The sequence below is a fragment of the Zingiber officinale genome, chromosome 5B, assembly GCF_018446385.1.
Source record: "Zingiber officinale cultivar Zhangliang chromosome 5B, Zo_v1.1, whole genome shotgun sequence".
Classification (NCBI taxonomy): domain Eukaryota; kingdom Viridiplantae; phylum Streptophyta; class Magnoliopsida; order Zingiberales; family Zingiberaceae; genus Zingiber; species Zingiber officinale.
Window position 1 is genome coordinate 125,343,833 of NC_055995.1, and position 15,958 is coordinate 125,359,790.

At 34.0% G+C, this 15,958-nt stretch overlaps 2 protein-coding genes and 1 pseudogene across 2 annotated transcripts; 1 reads left to right on the forward strand and 2 right to left on the reverse strand.

Moving 5' to 3' along the window:
- LOC121988021 lies at positions 1–140 on the forward strand (annotated as a pseudogene).
- Positions 141–651: 511 nt separating this feature from the next.
- On the reverse strand, positions 652–7,891 carry LOC121985811 (secretory carrier-associated membrane protein 2-like). Its single transcript, XM_042539470.1, has 12 exons — positions 7,666–7,891; positions 6,466–6,582; positions 6,103–6,165; positions 5,787–5,820; positions 5,546–5,668; positions 5,166–5,237; positions 4,977–5,070; positions 4,136–4,181; positions 3,990–4,057; positions 1,710–1,758; positions 1,288–1,353; positions 652–961 (listed from the first exon to the last, which is right to left on the reverse strand). The coding sequence occupies exons 1-12, from the start codon at positions 7,723–7,725 to the stop codon at positions 875–877; spliced, it is 879 nt and encodes a 292-aa protein (XP_042395404.1). The 5' UTR covers positions 7,726–7,891; the 3' UTR covers positions 652–874.
- Positions 7,892–8,696: 805 nt separating this feature from the next.
- Positions 8,697–13,594, reverse strand: LOC121985812 (probable nucleolar protein 5-2). The gene is made up of 10 exons (XM_042539471.1): positions 13,473–13,594; positions 13,091–13,183; positions 12,922–12,963; positions 12,488–12,667; positions 12,244–12,408; positions 11,727–11,927; positions 11,349–11,645; positions 9,727–9,927; positions 9,511–9,645; positions 8,697–9,348 (listed from the first exon to the last, which is right to left on the reverse strand). The coding sequence occupies exons 2-10, from the start codon at positions 13,166–13,168 to the stop codon at positions 8,911–8,913; spliced, it is 1,737 nt and encodes a 578-aa protein (XP_042395405.1). The 5' UTR covers positions 13,169–13,183; positions 13,473–13,594; the 3' UTR covers positions 8,697–8,910.
- Positions 13,595–15,958: the final 2,364 nt, after the last annotated feature.

Sequence of the window (15,958 nt, forward strand, 5' to 3'; positions counted from 1 at the left end):
ATACTTTCTTAGCTTTTTGGATAAAATCAAGTATAATATTAAAATAATTTTTTATAAGGGAGATTATGTTACAATAGCTTGTTGGAATTCTCGAGTGTTACCCTTGCAGTGTACTATTGTATGGGTCTAACGCATCATTATCCAATTTATGGGCGCCCTTTTGGCTAAGATTAAATGTAATCGCACCATTATCCAATTTATGGATGACCTTTTGGCTAAAATTAAGTGTAGTTTTTATTCTTATTAGTTTAATATATGATATAAAGAATTAAATTATTTTTTTACGAATGAGAGTCTGTTACCCGCATGCGTTCATGTATTATACTACACATGCAATCAGGAGGCGGAGTCATGTATAGCTTTGGTGGGGCAGTTGTCCCACTTCAGTTTTTTATAAGTACCCCTAGAGGTGTATAAAATTATAAAAATATTAAAATTTTGCCCTACTAAAAAAAATAAAAATAAGGACAATCTTCAAAAATTAAAATCATTTTTATATACCAATTCTTCTTCCATCAAATCTTTCCCTGTATTGTCCCACTTAGTACGCAATATGTATGCACGATCACTAGTAATAATTATGAACTATAAGTATTACAACAATGCTAATAATAATAATAATTTTAAAAATAAAAATGATACAGTCAGATATGATGTCGATGGGCAAATGTTTCTATAACTCTCTAATTCATTTACCAAAGTATCTGGAATCCCATCTGTTGACCCCTCAAAAAAAAGTTTTACAACTGCTAAAAAAATGTCATTCCATGTGCTAAGCCCCTACTATTGATCACACATCACGCTTCAATAACTGAAGAACAAATAGCAAAGATATAAAATATAGTTCTCACACATGATCTCGAAGCCTGTTCGATCAAATTGCTGCTCTCATAGCACTGCGTGCTGCCTCCCGCTTCATCTCTGCAGCTTTACCAGTCCCTCGGAAGTACCTGTATACTTTCTGCAAAAAATATGTCCCAAAAGGCTATAATGATGGGGGAAAGTGTTTTTTTCTTCTTCTAGAATCTCTGAATATTCAACATGTTAATCCGAGAATTGGAAACTATACTACTTCTGTTAGATAAATAGAGAAACTCAGAAAGAACAGTGAGTATCAGATCTAAAAGAGTAAATCAAGGTGAGGTTTTTCATTTAGAAACATAAGGCACTCATTTCATTGGCACTTTGGCAACCATGTCTTTGCAAATTCACCACATAGTATAGATTCTGTTGAAACAGAGAACAAAATTTGTTCTGGTAACAAATATGATGAAGGTTGAGGATTACCTGAAGGACCCAGATGCTGACTAACGATTCTAGGCAAAACATTCCAAAACCAATGAAGTAGAAGATCTACAAGAAGATGGAAGAGCTTTGGGTTATATATATATATATATATAGAAGTCATGTTTTGGAGATGAGGACAGAATTTGTTTTGATGATCCTGGATTCTCAGTTTGTGTTTTTTGACTATCACGTAAAAAACAACACACAGAATCTACTCAAATATAAAGACGAGATCAACATAGATATGGGCAGACTAAAATTGAGTATTAGTCAATTCTATGGTATAACAACCCTAAGCAAATAGTAGCTTGGTGTAGGACTGTTTTTTTTTTGCAAACTGCTTAGCATTTGAATTCTGAAACAATATCCTTCGAAGGTAAATGAATACTGTGAGAGGATCTTCAGAATAGCTTAGAACTAACCCCAACTATCAGATGATCACCGACTATATCCACAGCAGCAAGGATTCCTCTGCAACAGACATGAAAGAGAATTTGTTAGCAGCAAAATGTTAATACTGGTATTAGCATTCAACTGGCCAGTACATAATATACAACCCAACCAACCAAATTCCTCTATGGGTTGGTCAAAATAGAAAATTAGCTCCACCAGGTGCTATTTTGATGTTTACGACAATTGTAAAAACCTGAATTATGCGATTGCTCCTATTTATCCATCCAAGTAACAAGCAAATACACACTCTAGAATCAAAATTGGAATTGTGAATCACCGTGGTGAATTTTTGCATCTTGAATTGTAAGGTTCAGTAGAGACATATTGGATTGATTTAAAAGGTTTAGAATTTAAAAATTCTAACCTTGGAATAAAATTTTCATCCTTAAAATATAAATAAGATAGTACAGTATTCTCTTTGATAGCATAATATTGTTGGAGCAATCTAGTGTGACCCTAGGTTTTGATGTTTGGACAAAAGTTTAAGTTAGATTTATTATTGTATTTGATATGCATTGTGAGTGTGCAGGATGCAAATACAACAAGGAGAGTCCAAACGTGACTTGGTATTGAATGAAGTTCCGGAGATGCAACCTCTTAGCAAAGGAAGACCCGACAATAATGACAAGGCCGATGGAAGCTCTAGAAGGCAAGGCGTGAAGGATGGGGAGGCATCCGAGAGACGCGAGGCTGATGGAGGAGACTAGAAGGCTAGGTCTAAGTTGTGCGGGTAAGGACAAGTGCATGAGAGATTGTACTCGGCATAAAATTCTATGTTTAGGGTTCACTGTAGCAGTCGACTGGTGTTTTCATCAGTTGATTGGTAGCGAATAGAATGTCTCTGTTCGCTCAACTCATGTGGAGCAGTCGACTGATATTGAGCCGTTGGCCTGTAACGGTCGAATTTCACTTAGGACCAGTCGACTGGTGGTAGGAAAATAGCTTGATGTTTTCCTGTCGAGCTCTATTTAATAGAACTCGGGGTACTTGGGCATGGTTGACGAAATAGAGGTGGTTAACCCCTATTAGTAGTCTTCCAAGCTCCTGTGTGTGATCCGTGTGTACGTGATCAAGATTGTGGTGAGGTTTCTCCACCCACAAGAAGATTGAGCTAGCTGAAGGTTTTCTGAGGAGTCATCCATCGACGGATTGGGATCGTCCATCTTACGAACAGCCGTAGAGTAGGTGTCCTAATCTCCGAAGCACGTAAACGCCTTATGTTGGTTTATTGTCTTTCCTTATTGTTTATGTTTAGCTTTCTTCTTGTTAGTTTGTATTTTGTTTTTCGCTACGTACTAACAAGTGTAAAAAGTGACGATTTGGATGAAACGCTATTCCCCCTTTCCTCCTCTCTAGCCGGCATCAAGGTCCCAACAAATATGATTGATTCTGACCATATGTTTCATAATAAAAAGTGATGATTCATACCTCATCATGACTAAAAACTACAAAACGTTGTCAAATTCATTTAAAAATAATTGAAATGAAATTGTCAATAAGAGATTATATGATCTATTGCTTAACACAGAATCTTGTGTCCTCATTGATGCCAAGTGAAAAGTGGAAGATTAAGATAGCATTGATATGGCACAGCTTCTTTTTCACAAATCACAACCACTTCTGACTATGTTATTTTTCAATCACAACTATGTCAATTCTGAGGCTCACACATTCCCGACCTCTGCAACTTTAACAATGAGCTCTTAGTTCATTTCAATTTTATCTATCTTAAAGTTAAAATTTGAGATAGTCATTACAACAATCAATACAAGAGTCAAAGGGTATGTCTTTAAAGTGGATTCAATATTAAGATCAGAGGATGCAAATTATTAAGGATATATATACACAATGATTCATCTGATTTATCCAGCTGCAGGCTACAAGATTGAAATCTAGGATCAGAATGGTATCAATTTAAATCAAGTTGACTTATGTGCCAATCACACTTAATAGATGTGAAGCAACATGGAACAGCCACATGGCTTCTCGCAAATCTAATGCTGTGTTTTACATGTCCAACCCTTTGGTATCCAACTATAGTTATATGACTGTTCACTGAGTTAATATTTGTTTCCATGATGAGTAATTCATTGTGAGAAACTAAGTGTAACATAAAGCATCTAAGATAGCATTAGTCCATTACGAGAATATGAACAAGCCTCTTAAGTAATTCATCTGCAAGGCTTCTATGCTAATCAGTACATAGAGAAGAACAAAAACTAACAAAGGAAGCATGAAAAGAAGCTTACGCCAAAGATTTTCCCTTAAATATAATTGGCGGAGCCACAGCCGCATAAATCACAAATGCTATATGTAGCTGCAGCAGAGATAATAGTTAGTAGATGCCCTTACAACACCATAGCAATCAATATGCAGACAGTGAGAAGGTGCCTACCAGATAAAACAAGAAAAACCATCCAAACCTCAGAGCACTTTCAGTCCTACAAAATACATTGCAAAGTCCATGTAAGTGAGTTTTTAAATTTTAGGTTTAATGGACTCCTATTCTGTATTACATGTACAGAATGTTTTGGTTGGGTAATTTGTAATGCCTGAATTAAAAATAGCAGGCGAATGAAAATATTGCAGATGGTGTTAGTCACTATGTTGTTAGGTTGCTTGCTAATGAATTGTTAGTTGCAATAGTAGTTATATAAATGACAACAAATATAAATCCTTTATAATAGTTTTAGATACATCTAAAGCAGGATATTTGACACAATTTTATTTTATATTTATCATCAGTTATTTAATTAAAAGCATGATAGAAAATCATATTCTTGAAGATAAAGTATACAAAAAATATTATTAATAATTTATATCAAAACATTTATTTATAACGTCATAAAATGGAAAAGCAAAAGAAGTTTTCATATTTCCATTAGTGGTTAATGGTATCAACTCTATAAAACTTACAAATAGGAAATTTAAATTTTCTTCACAATCTATATATTTAATATTAGTTTTCATGCTATTTGAAGACTACAAATGTGATTAGCGAGAGTTGTAGGCAACCAAATCGTCGCTAGTGTTGTGCCTGAATTATTCAATCTGGCAAAAGCGCAAAACAACTTGAGATAGGTTGGTGTGGAGGATTAATCAGTTTACAGTCCACAAATTACTCAAGATAGGAAGAGATGAGAATAACATGTATCATTTTATATTTGTGTAATTCTGGATGTATAATTGATGTTCAAATAATAAGACACGAGGCAATATATGAGAAGAAAAAGTACCTCATTGCACGATAAAGAGGTCTATACCATAAGAAATAAGCTCCAGGGACACCTGAAATAAAGTAGATGATGGCAAGGAACCAAATCCTCACACCTAGCCACAAAGCAACCAAAATCAACTTCGTCATGGTTTAATAAAATTAACATTGTCTGACAAGATAGAATTAAATATACAACAACGTTCAATACCATTAGCACCTTCACCCCCAATCCAAGCTGCTGTAACTGCTATAAAATTCCACAAGAGACATGCAACCAACCCTGCAAAATTCCGAAATGGAAAGCTTAATACTAAACAATCAAATCCAAGTAGTTATTAACAGTTACACAAAATAATTGGGGTTCCTTTCAAAAAGAAGAAAAAACAAACAAAAGGAAGTAACAATGTGACTTGATTGCATAGCTGAATCCATAAATGTCATTTAATGCAGACGTAAAAAACTGAATGAAGTTACCAGACCAATCATCTCATATCACTAAGAAAAGTTGGTTATCTGGCTGACTACGTTAATAAGTCTAGAATGCCCGCTAAGAAATAATCTGCTTTATTTATTCTTTTCAAGACATACCTAGTAATGATGCAAATGCAACATACTGCAATCGCTGCACGTGGATAGGTATCTCGCTAGCAATATCATGATGTATAATAGGAAAAAATGGTGGCCAATTCTTTTCCTCTATCATAATACCAGCTGCAAATATGAAAAGGTGCAGAGCTTTAATCACTATAATAAGGTTATTAGATAAATGAGAAAGCAGCGACATCAGTGTGTCAAAAAAATAGAAAACCAGGATCCACGAAGATCATACCACGTGCTGCTGCCTCTTCTCTACGTTTAAGTTCCTATAAAACAAAACTAAATTAAACAAATATATCAATGTAGCAAAAATGTTGTTATCAAAGAAAACAACAGTTGTGAACACTGACTCAATGGGTCCTCTCTATAATAGTCATGAAACATGATGAGTTTTATAGTTCATTAAAATAGGGGAAAATAAAAACAGATGACAGAATTGTCACAGAGCAGAAATGACAACAAGATGCAACAAAGGCAGATGATCAATTGACTTGAATTTTCTGCCTATCAATGAGTCTCTCATGTTGGCATTTAGATCATAAACATACCTTTTCCCTCTTATTTAATTGTTCTTCCTTGATTTTCAGTTCCTTCTCCTTTTTCTTCATATCCTATTTGGAAACACAGAACTATGAAAGCATTGCAGAAAAATACTCTTAACAGGAACTGCAAAGATACATCAGACAAGCACTGATTATGACATCAAGAAGATGCAATCTTTATAACAAATGTTTCTGCAACTCTACATATCAATGACAAACGACTTTTTCATGCATCAATTATATATTTGAAAAGCACAAAAGCACATTCGGACTCCTAATAACTTTATGTCCTCCTCAAATGGGCATTCAGTTTACTGATTCATATGTTGGCTTTCATTAACAGTATAATACCCTGAAATTTGCACTTACATTTGATGTATCAAGTGGAATATCAACTGTTGTTCCATAATCATTGTAGAAACCAGCAGGTTCTGAAGGAAGTGGTGAAAGCCTAGAATTTGATGCGGGAGGAATACTTGATGGATTCTGCAGTCATAATGGATATTGGATAAACAAAATAATTAGTAAGACTGATTCTGGTAAAATTCTTCTGAGTTGAATAGATGTCTTGCATCTCAGTTAACCACAAATTGAGCATTTTATCACATACAAGACATAATAGTTTCAGACAGAAGGTGCTTATATTTATTACTCTTTGGTTTGAGCAATTCTTTCAAGATGTCAGTTGCAGTATCTTGAATCATCTAAATTGCAGCACATATGTTATGGCACTAGACAATTGACAGTATAAGTTAAATACCAGATTTACTGAGTAAGTAATCTAAATAGTGACACGTATTCAAGCTTTGATTGCTGATTTGTTTTAGTGGGGCATATCAACTAGAAAGACAAATAAAACATCATTATCACTCCTAGCTACAGAGCTTATAACTCTACTTGATCATTGTTTAATTTCAGATATAAAAGAAACCATTGCCTTCAAGAACAAACACCACAACTAGATTGCTAAGTTAAGAGGGGAAGAATCACCTGTCTAAATGTTCAATAGGCACTAAAGTACTTCTTATGCGATTCAACGTTTATTCTAACTCTAAATAAGCTTGAATTTCTACTACAAACGGAAGTTGTTAACTATCGATAGATAGACCGCTTTTAGAAACCCAATAATATTCCGGATCAAACAATCTCCCAGGATTTTATTTTTCTTCGTTATGCTATTTCACTTACAAAAGGAAGGTCCGACTGTATATCCCTGGTTCTAGGGCATACCATATCCGGCTCCAACTGAATTGATGAGCAAGGAATAAAGCATCTCAAGGCATACCATAACAACTACAAATTCATATCATACAGAAAAAGACCGACAAAAAAAGAAGGTAAAAAACGTATCTTTTTAACCGTGCATAAACATGACTCTACCCATAAGGAGCCTAACACCGAGTATACAAAAATTCTCAAACTAAGATGTCAAGGGTTTCGCCCAAAAAAAACAACGGCAAAAACCAATCAGACATCACAGCAATTCTAGTCAGTAACGATCAGATGGACACCCAGTGGGGAAAAAAAACAAATTGGAAAGGGGGGAGATGTATATGGAAAATTGCGCACTGCGAAGGGATTGACGTCCTCTTCCTCCTCGAAAGGGTTGCTATCGTAGCGCCTCGCCATGAGCACGTTCGATGTGCTATCGAGAAAGAGAGGAAAAGTAAAAATTCAAAGGGAGGATCAAAAGCTTGAAAGAAAAATAAGAGAGGAAGAAGGGAAGGGAAGAAGTCGCTGAAGAATTTTCTTTGACTTTTCGCTCCATTTGGCTGCTTCTCTAGTTGCCGTGTGGACTAGGCAGTGATACAAAAATTTAATTTTAAAAATGCTTAATAGTTCTTTAAAATATCTTTAATAAATTTTTTAAAACATATATTTTTAACATATTTAATGAAATATATATATATATATATATATAATTGATTTTGATTTGTATTCTCAGTGAACTACTTTAAAAAAAATAGAGAAATTTACAAAAAAAAAAAACTTATTTAAGGAATTTTTTTTTAAAAAAATTATGGTTACCAAGAGTTCAAACATGCAAAAAAAATATAATTATAAATTTTTAAATTTTCAAATTTGACTTAAAAGGTCTTTAAATAAGTAGAAAAATTAAGATATACAAAATATAATTAATAATTATAAAAATAGTGAAATAATAAAGATACTTTTAAAGAGAATTTTAAATATTTTAGATTTATTATTTAATAAAATAGATTTTAGAAAGATAAAAAAAATTATTAAAATAGAAAAAAAAAATCAGAGTATCTTCTATCCTTTATGAAATTAAATGTTAGATTGTTAAAAGTAACGTAATAAATCAAATTTAGCAATAAAAATTGATAATATTGAGCTCCTATGAAAGTGTTGTGAATAGTGATACAACACTCAAACAAGTAACAAGAGATTCCAAGTTTGAATCTTAAATATGACTAATATTCTAAAGATCGATTTCTGCATAAAATGTTCCGAATTTATCTAATAGGTTAATCATGAAAAGAATAAAGCAAAGCTCACGCCTATATTATCAAAAAAAAAAAATCCGGAGCCCAAAGTTGAATCGATCTGTTAAACTTAAAACTACATTTCATATGGACTAGATTTTAATGGAATAACATAAAATACTCCAATCAAAAGTTCCCATTTGGAAAACAAAAGTTCTAGTTTGGAGATGGCAACGCAAAAACCAATGCAAATAGATGAGACAACATAGCAGATACAAGAGAAGGAACGATTTACATAGTTTCACTAAGCCTAGTCCTAGAACAATGGAATTTTGACATCCCTGCTTCAAACAAAACACAAAAAGGTTTAGTGAGCCCCTTTGTCTTTTTTCTTCTTTTCTTTTTTCTTATGTGCCGTATCGTCCGGTGCCTGCTCATCCTTAACTTGCTTTCGCTTCTTTTCCTTTTTACTGGGTTCCTCTTTAGGCACTGGATGGGGTGTCAGCAACTCATCTTCCTGCTTTGCATCCTTCTTTTTCTTCTTCTTTGTACCCTGCTCTTCAGAAGCAATTTGCAAGCTAATGTCATCTGCCTCAACCATCTTTTTTTTCTTCTTCTTTCTCTTCTCACCCTCGTCCTTGGCCTGGTCTGCAGGAGTCTCATTTGATAACTTCTCAGTGGACGTTGGTTCTATTTCCTCATGCTTCCTCTTCTTTAGAAGTGCTCCTTCCTGTTCATTAGCAGGTTTCTTCGTAGTTGGATCAGTTGCTTGTCCAAGCACAAGATCAGCTGATGTATTATACGTCTACATAGAGAAGCACAGGATTTGCAGGATCAGTTTCGAGACCCACATTTCACACAATGTATATATATATGGCCTATCTATACAGCTAGATAAAACGCAAAGATCACATGTAGTATGACAAAGAAACATTGACAGAAGTGAAGGCACCAAGACCATTCATACCTTTGCTGGAGTAATCAGGGCCCCTGCACCCTTCTTTCGATCTTTATCATAAAATTCGATCTTAGGCTTTCCTTTGGTTGAACCAGCAGAATGCCCCAACTCTCTGCCCTCCAGTACTCGGAGACGGGCTTCAAGCTATTCAATAATTTTAACAATGATATTTCAATTTAAGCTTCATATGTATCTAAAAGATATGAGAACCGCTATAATTTTTACCTTAACTCGATTTTCCAGTCCCATACTGTTGTCTTGACCATCACCAAGAGCATCATACCTAATAGCCAAAGCAGTCTTGGCAGCAAGAGAACGAGATATTTTCCCTTTGATTTTTGGAGCTGCCTGACCAACTAATGATGCATGGAAAATAAGTCCATACTTTGGTGTAGCATGTTTGGTCTTTAAAGCTCTAAACAAAGCCTGCGTGTGACCAAAAGAACCATTACTAACCAGATATGCGGAACAAGGAAAATTGGAAAAAAGTATAAATGACCAATTTAAAGTTATATGCAAAAACAGATACCGTTTGTCCCTTCAATAATGACAGTGGAGACAGCCATGCACTTAACGGTCCTTGCACAATTAAATGGAAATGATAGTTGTAACAATCTAATGCAGATGACCAAAATGATCATTAGCTTAAATTTTTTTATTCTATTTTGGTCCTCTGATACTATCCCTCTGTTGCACGTACAAAGTGTGAAGAAAGCATATACCACTTAACTCCTCTCCTAAGTTTGAAAAACAAAAACGACACAAGACAACCAATTGACGAAGTCCATAAAAATAATAATTTCATAAAATATGCATTTAGCATGTCTATCTGGGAAGATGATTCAATCATAACAATATTAAGTTAGTCATGATTTGATATTTAACATGTGTCATGAGTTGGTATTTAACAAGTGTATGATAGTTTAACCTACATTGTCTTTATGCATCTGTATTAACATAATGTGATCCCTGACTTGATTTGGTAGTTAATAAGCGTGTGATAGTTTAATCTACATTGCCCTCATGGATCCAAGTTAACATGATGTGATCCCTCACTGTATAAACCTCTATGACATATGTGATTTATGCATCGGTTTTTATAAAACAACAAATCTAAGAGAAATAAATTAGCAAAAATATCTGGTCTTGCAGGATACCCAAGAATGAAACACAAGATAATTTAAATGCTATAAAATCAGGTTCATTTCTAGCTCATGGTACAATAGAAAACTCAGAACATATGGTCCATTCAGATGTAGGCAAGACTGGTGGGAGGGATATGTACAATATACTCACCCCAAAGGAGTAAAATTAGTTCCCTACCTTATTTACCAGACCTCCAAGTCTAGGAAGAGAAACTACATTAAAAGTTCTTCTAAGTTTGAAGAAGCAAAGGATTCATAGGACTTCTTAACTTGCAAATAAGAATAGTCTTAACCAATTCATTGTTATGGTAAGCAATTAAACTACATATGGAATTAAACCAGCAATAAAGGATAAATATTACAAATAAAGAATTGGGAGATATACCAAAAAATAACAATGCATCTCCTACCAAATAATATCAAATTCCAACAATACAGCATAAGACAAGATTATTACCACCAAAAAATTATTCTCAAAGCAACCATTGTGAAGTCCCAAAGAGAAACATAAATGAGGGAAGTATACTATTGAAACCTGGAACATTTGAAACTATATTTTTCCTAAACAGGCATTTAACAAAATTATCTATCAACAATAGCACAATGCCACCAAACCCATACTAATCATCATTGTTTTCTCTTACATCTATGGTGACAAAGGAAAGCACTTTTGGAAGCAAGGACAAAAAAAAAAAGATATACCTTTTCAGCACCAAGAATCTGAACTGTGCTCCCAGGTTGCTTTGCTAGATTCAGTAAACTACCGCCATGAGCAATAAGACGTGCTCCAACAAGCTCCCCAACAAGAGCAGTCAAATTAGGTGCAATTGTGTTCATTCTACTTTTCAGGTAATCATAAAGTTGAGCTCTATACTCTGAAAGAGCTAGAACCTGATCACAGAGTTCCTTAATGTTTAACAAGTCTAGATCACTAACTTCAGTTCCCATCGATATCACTGCTGCTTCTTTCAGCTCTGCCTCAGTCTCTTCAGACAGTATCTGTTAGCATGGACATCAATTATTTGCAGTGGAAACAACACAATTTCCTCCAATAATTGTGCTAGAGAACTCATGTTTTACCTCAGAAAAATCAAGGGAAACAGCATTTGTACGGTCGCCCATCAGCTTAACTACTTTTGCGTACTGAATATTGTCTTGCACAATTTTAGCAAGCTCTGGAAAATGCCATCCATACCATTCACGGACTCTCATGGCATAGGTATTGAGCTCTTTGTCTAAATCATCCAATAATCCGATGGCTTGAATGATCATTGTATCAACCTAAAACAATCAAAAAGAAAATCTTTTATAATCAAAAGAGCAGTTCAGTTTATAAGAGGTGAACTTTTATATGCACAAATTACCAAAACCCCTTCTTTATAAATTAGGTCTTAGTGGATCTAGACTCACCAAGAGAAGCAAGAATGTCATTTTCTAAAAGGGGGATCAAATTATATGTGTACAAAAACTGATTTTTTTTGTTTCCCATATGGTGTTAGTATATTCAACATCGAAATATTTGTTAGGAATTGATATAGACAGGCAATTGCGAGCATACCCAAACCACTTTGAATCAAAACTACAAACTAGGAGTAACCTTATCAGGGCTGAACTTTAGCTTGTATCTGGATAAACTGTGGGACAATCCTAAACTCATTGGAGCTAAATCTTGTACAGCTAACCCAGCTATGAGTTCTGTCAACTGATTCCTAAGCCCCCTCATCAGCTCCATCACGGCATTGTTGTGGAGACAATCAATTTTCTGTAGATCATAGAATGCAAAACTCAGATCATATAACCAAACCATGCCAGACAATGAAAAAGCCCATTAACTAGCTAACCAGCTTATCCTTTATTGCATTGCCAAGTTTTGAATCAGCCACGGCCAATGTTTCACCATCACAGTGAGCACGTAAAAACTTCCTCAGGCCTTTGCTGGGCTTGCTATCAATCAATAACGTTGTAGCAGATAATGCATCTGAAGTGTTCTCAAATTTATTGAAAGCTTGCAGCTTCACAATCTGACAAAGAGAGGGGGAAATGTTTTTTTAAAAAAAAAACATGTTGGCAACAGAAAAAGGAACTGAATAACAAGTATCATCTGGCAGCTTGTACTGCTCTGAAGTTTCCTAATAAAAAAATTAGTTTACTAGGTGAAATGTAGAATCATTTGTTTTATAATAGTCAATTCAAACAAAGTCAGATACAACATAATCAGTAGTGAACATTTACAATCAGGAGGGAAAACGGCAGAAATAAGAACTTGTCAAGTAACCTTTCTAGCAGACTCCACACTTGTAAACTCCTTCCATAAATCCTGAAATAGCAGATGGAAAACGAATAAAGTAAACAAAAGTAATAACTTGAGATAAAGCATGACATATCAACATTATCCCAGATCAAATCTGCAACGAGATAGGAACGCCAAACGCGTCTATCCATACCTCGACTTTGTCCAGCTTCCCTTCATCCAAAACCTTGAACAGGGCAAAACCCGCAGGGGTTTCAAACAACACCAACATCGCAGCAGCACCAACCTACAACACGAAAGCAAAAAAGCAATTACCAAACAAGAAAGTAAAACAATAAAATAACGAATACAAAGGGATCCCATAAGATCTTAGCGAAACAGAACATGTTGACGAAAGGCTCAGATTCCAGAACCACAGGGGAAAAAATGATTAGGGCATAGCAAAAATAAGCGATGAGTAGAAGGGTTGTCAAAAAAAACCGAAACGGCAACGCATCTCGATCGAGCAGAGATCGTAACATGGGATAAGGAAAAAAATCCAGGCCTGGGAGGAGGAAAGAGGATGGCTTTCGTACCTTCTCCGCCCCTTGCTTGCTGTGGACGCGCCGCCAACCCTGGCGATGGAGACAAAGATGGGGAGGCGGCGAGGAGAGCAACAGGAAGCCGCAGAAGGGGTTTTGAAGGGGGTTCTTAAAGAAACCAGAAGGGATGCGTTGCGGCGGGGAGAAGGAATCCGACCGTTGGTAGATGTGCTAGAGGAATCTTGATCGTCGATGAGCAGAGGGTGGGCAATTCGGATGCTATTTGGTTCAACGCATAAAATCGGATCCACATTATCTAAGATCCTTTAGAATATATGTCCCGTGGCTATGTTACCGCGGTAGGACATCTAGATTGTCATTCAGATATTCACAATTTGAATTTTAACTATGATATATTTATAGGAATTTTTTCTCCAAATAGAAGGTGCAACCAAAAGATGTTGATCGCCCCGTGTGCTTCCTGATTTATCCTAGTGGTCGGTGAAAAACTTTCACGAGGTCAAGCCGGTCACACCAAGAATAATCAATGAGGCTAACTGAAATTATCATTTCTTTAAAAAAAAAAATATCCCCACAATGACATACTTAGTATAATAAAAAAAGGGATTATTTTTTTATCAACATATATTTTTAAAAAAAAAACACTTTTAGACATTGACGATTGATTATAAATTAACTCTATAATTTATCTTCTTCTCCGTAATATGAAGATGGATTATGAGTGACACTTGAGTCAACATAATCAATTTTAGAATATATATTACTCCCCAGGGTATAGCCAAGCTAATCACTGATAGATTTACAAAATTAAGGATGGAATCTTAATCAAGTCACGGACATGATTTTAACCATTAAGGAAATTATTATAAAAATAATTAGAAAAGGGAATAGAATAATAATAGCGAAACTATAAATATAATTAACGTACATGCACCACAAGAAAATTAGATAAAACTATCAAATTAAAGTTTTGGGACGACTTATATGAAATATTACAAAATATTCCGTCAAATGAAATAATTTTAATATGAATTATCTAAATAGGTATGTCGAAATGAAAAATAAGGAATATAAAAGAGTACGGGGTTATAGGTTTGGAATGAGAAATAAAGAAAAAAAAATATATTAGATTTTATAATATCATATAACACTATATTAGCTAATACATTTTTAAAAAAAAATAGAGAAAATAAAAGTTAATCACATTCAAAAGCGAGAATAATAATCATAAATTGACTTTCTTATGATTAGAGAAGAGTATTGAAAGATTTGTAAAGATTACAAGGTATCCCTAGAGAAAGTTTAACTAACCAACTTAGGTTAGTAGTATTGGATATACGTTTCAAACATAGTATCAATAGAAAGAAAATATATACGACTTATAAAATTAAGTGGTGGAAATTAAAAAATGAGAAGCAAAATATATTTAAAGAGAATGTAGAAGTACAGACATTAGGTGAAATATACGGTGATTCTAATACGACATGAGATCAAATGGTATCAAAGTTAAAAATAATAGCTAGGAGTATACTCGGTGAGTCAAAGGGATATATACTACTAAATAAGGAATTTTAGTGGTGGAATGAGAAAGTGAAGGAAAAATGAATAGCTTATAAGTAAATAAATATTTGTAAGAACGAGGAAAACTTTAAAAAATATGCAATAACTAAGAAAGTAATGAATGAAGCAAAAAAATAAAACTTTTGAACAATTATATCAAAAATTAGATATAAAAGAAGGGGAAAAAGACATTTATAGAATACCTAAAGTGAAAGAAAGATAAGATATCTTATCCAAATAAAATGTACTAAAGATTAATATAATAAGGTACTAGTAAACGATTGAGAAATAAAAAGTGTGGTGAAAGTCTGGAAGAGGTATTTTCATTAACTTTTTAATGAAAGTTTAAATGACCAACTTAACTTAAGTAAGTCAAATGTGCATAGAAATTTAAATTTTTATTGTAAAATTCAAACTTCAGAAGTAGAACAAGCTTTAAATGAGATGCAAAGTGGAACAGTCGTTGGACTAGATAATATTTCGATAGAGGTATAGAAGTGCTTAAGGAAATAATATATTCAATAACTTACCAAATTATTTAACATGATATTAAAAATAAAAAAAATGATCAATGGAGGATAAATATCCTAATTCCCTTATATAAGAACAAAGGATGCATACAAAATTATACAAACTATAAGAGTATTAAACTAATTAGTTATACTATGAAATTTTGGAAAAAAATAATAGAAAAAAGATTAAGGAAGGAAACCATAGTGACCAAAAATTAATTTGGGTTCATACTTGGAAGCTCGACAATAGAAGTTATACATCTTCTTAGACAATTAATTGAAAAATATCATGAGCAAAAACAAGATCTACACATGGTATTCATTGACTTAGAAAAATTTTATCCTAGAGTTTAAAGAGAAATTATATGGAGAATTCTAGAAAAGAGAGGTATTAACGTAACATATATTGAACTAATTAAGGATATGTACGAAAATGTAACAACTGTT